Below are 1,278 nucleotides of genomic sequence, written 5' to 3' on the forward strand. Positions count from 1 at the left end.
AATGTTACCTGCTTTTGGGTATTTCCATGCTGTGTTTTACTTGTTAGGGCCTCTGGCTCTCCAGGTTGAATCTCCCCTCTGGAATTATTTGTCTTAAATTAACTCCCACTTGTAGATACAGCTAGTGCTCGACTTACGACCACGATTGGTTCTGACAGACCGGTCGTAACACGATTTGGTCGTAAGTTGAGTAGGCTATATGCACGCAGAGATGGTAATGCTGCTGGAAGCTGGTCCGCACTGTCGTATGGCCAGCTGGGCAACGTTTGCGCTGCCAGACGCTGAGCAGTCGTGGCTAGCGATTGTGATCGTAAAGTCAAATGGTCGTAAGTTGCATAGGTCGTAAGTCGATCAATACCTGTAATGTTTTCTGTTTGACTGACTGAATTTTCTACAAAAACTAACACCAGAGTCCTAACATTCAATGCTGCCTGGCTCTTGGAGGTCTCTTTCCAGGGTCCTTGGTCCCTCACTTTACGCCCCACCTGCTGAATTGTACTGGATCATTTCTTCAAGGTACCAAGTGCTTTTCTGCGTCAGCTCTTTGTAGATGTCATTGCTCTATTGTAAAGGATCATTCTGCTTTCTTCTTAGAACAACTGGCTATTTTTTTTTTTTGATTTTTAAATTTCATTTTATTTTTATTAAACACTACATAACACACTGCATGCTGCATAATATACTGTATAATCTTCTAGCAGGGGTAGATGACCATAACTGAGTTATTTTTTCATCAATCAGGAAAATGCTTCTTTAATCAATGTTCTCCAAACCCTTTGACTTATAGTAAAGATCAACTCCAGAGATGTGCCTATCTCTTTCCACCAAATTCCATGGATACAAAACATGAGCAACCCTTTTTTCCTTGCCGCCATTAGTGAACCTGTGGATGTACGCAGTAGACACTCCTGGAATAAGCAAGCACATGCCCATGGCGGCGAGTCCAGGGAGTATCTCAAACCACATCTCTGCCCAGTTACCTAGGCCAAAATCCTACTTCTAGGTCCTTGAAAGGCGACGGATCTTCGGCTCTCTTCCCCTATTTTTGTTTTGTTTTGATACAGGGTCTCATTCTGTCACCCAGGCTGGCATGCAGTGACATGGAGTGCAGTGGCACAATCTTAGTTCACTGCAACCTCTGCACCCTGGGCTCAAGTGATCCTCCCACCTCAGCCTCCTGAGTAGCTGGGACTACAGGCATGTGGCACCATGCCTGGCTATATTTTTGTATTTTTAGTAGAGATGGGATCTTGCCATGTTGCCTAGGCTACAACTGGC

The 1,278-nt window shown here is 44.5% G+C and overlaps 1 protein-coding gene across 1 annotated transcript; it reads right to left on the bottom strand.

Moving 5' to 3' along the window:
* Positions 1-628: 628 nt before the first annotated feature.
* Positions 629-988, bottom strand: LOC108303153 (NADH dehydrogenase [ubiquinone] 1 alpha subcomplex subunit 1-like). The gene has a single exon (XM_037737963.1). The coding sequence runs from the start codon at positions 964-966 to the stop codon at positions 754-756; it is 213 nt and encodes a 70-aa protein (XP_037593891.1). The 5' UTR covers positions 967-988; the 3' UTR covers positions 629-753.
* Between the last annotated feature and the right edge of the window lie 290 nt (positions 989-1,278).

The sequence above is a fragment of the Cebus imitator genome, unplaced genomic scaffold (assembly GCF_001604975.1).
Source record: "Cebus imitator isolate Cc_AM_T3 unplaced genomic scaffold, Cebus_imitator-1.0 Scaffold45, whole genome shotgun sequence".
NCBI classification, from domain to species: domain Eukaryota; kingdom Metazoa; phylum Chordata; class Mammalia; order Primates; family Cebidae; genus Cebus; species Cebus imitator.

Excerpts from the sequence above, each read along its gene's own strand:
- LOC108303153 (XM_037737963.1), bottom strand. The coding sequence starts at position 966 with ATGTGGTTTGAGATACTCCCTGGACTCGCCGCCATGGGCATGTGCTTG.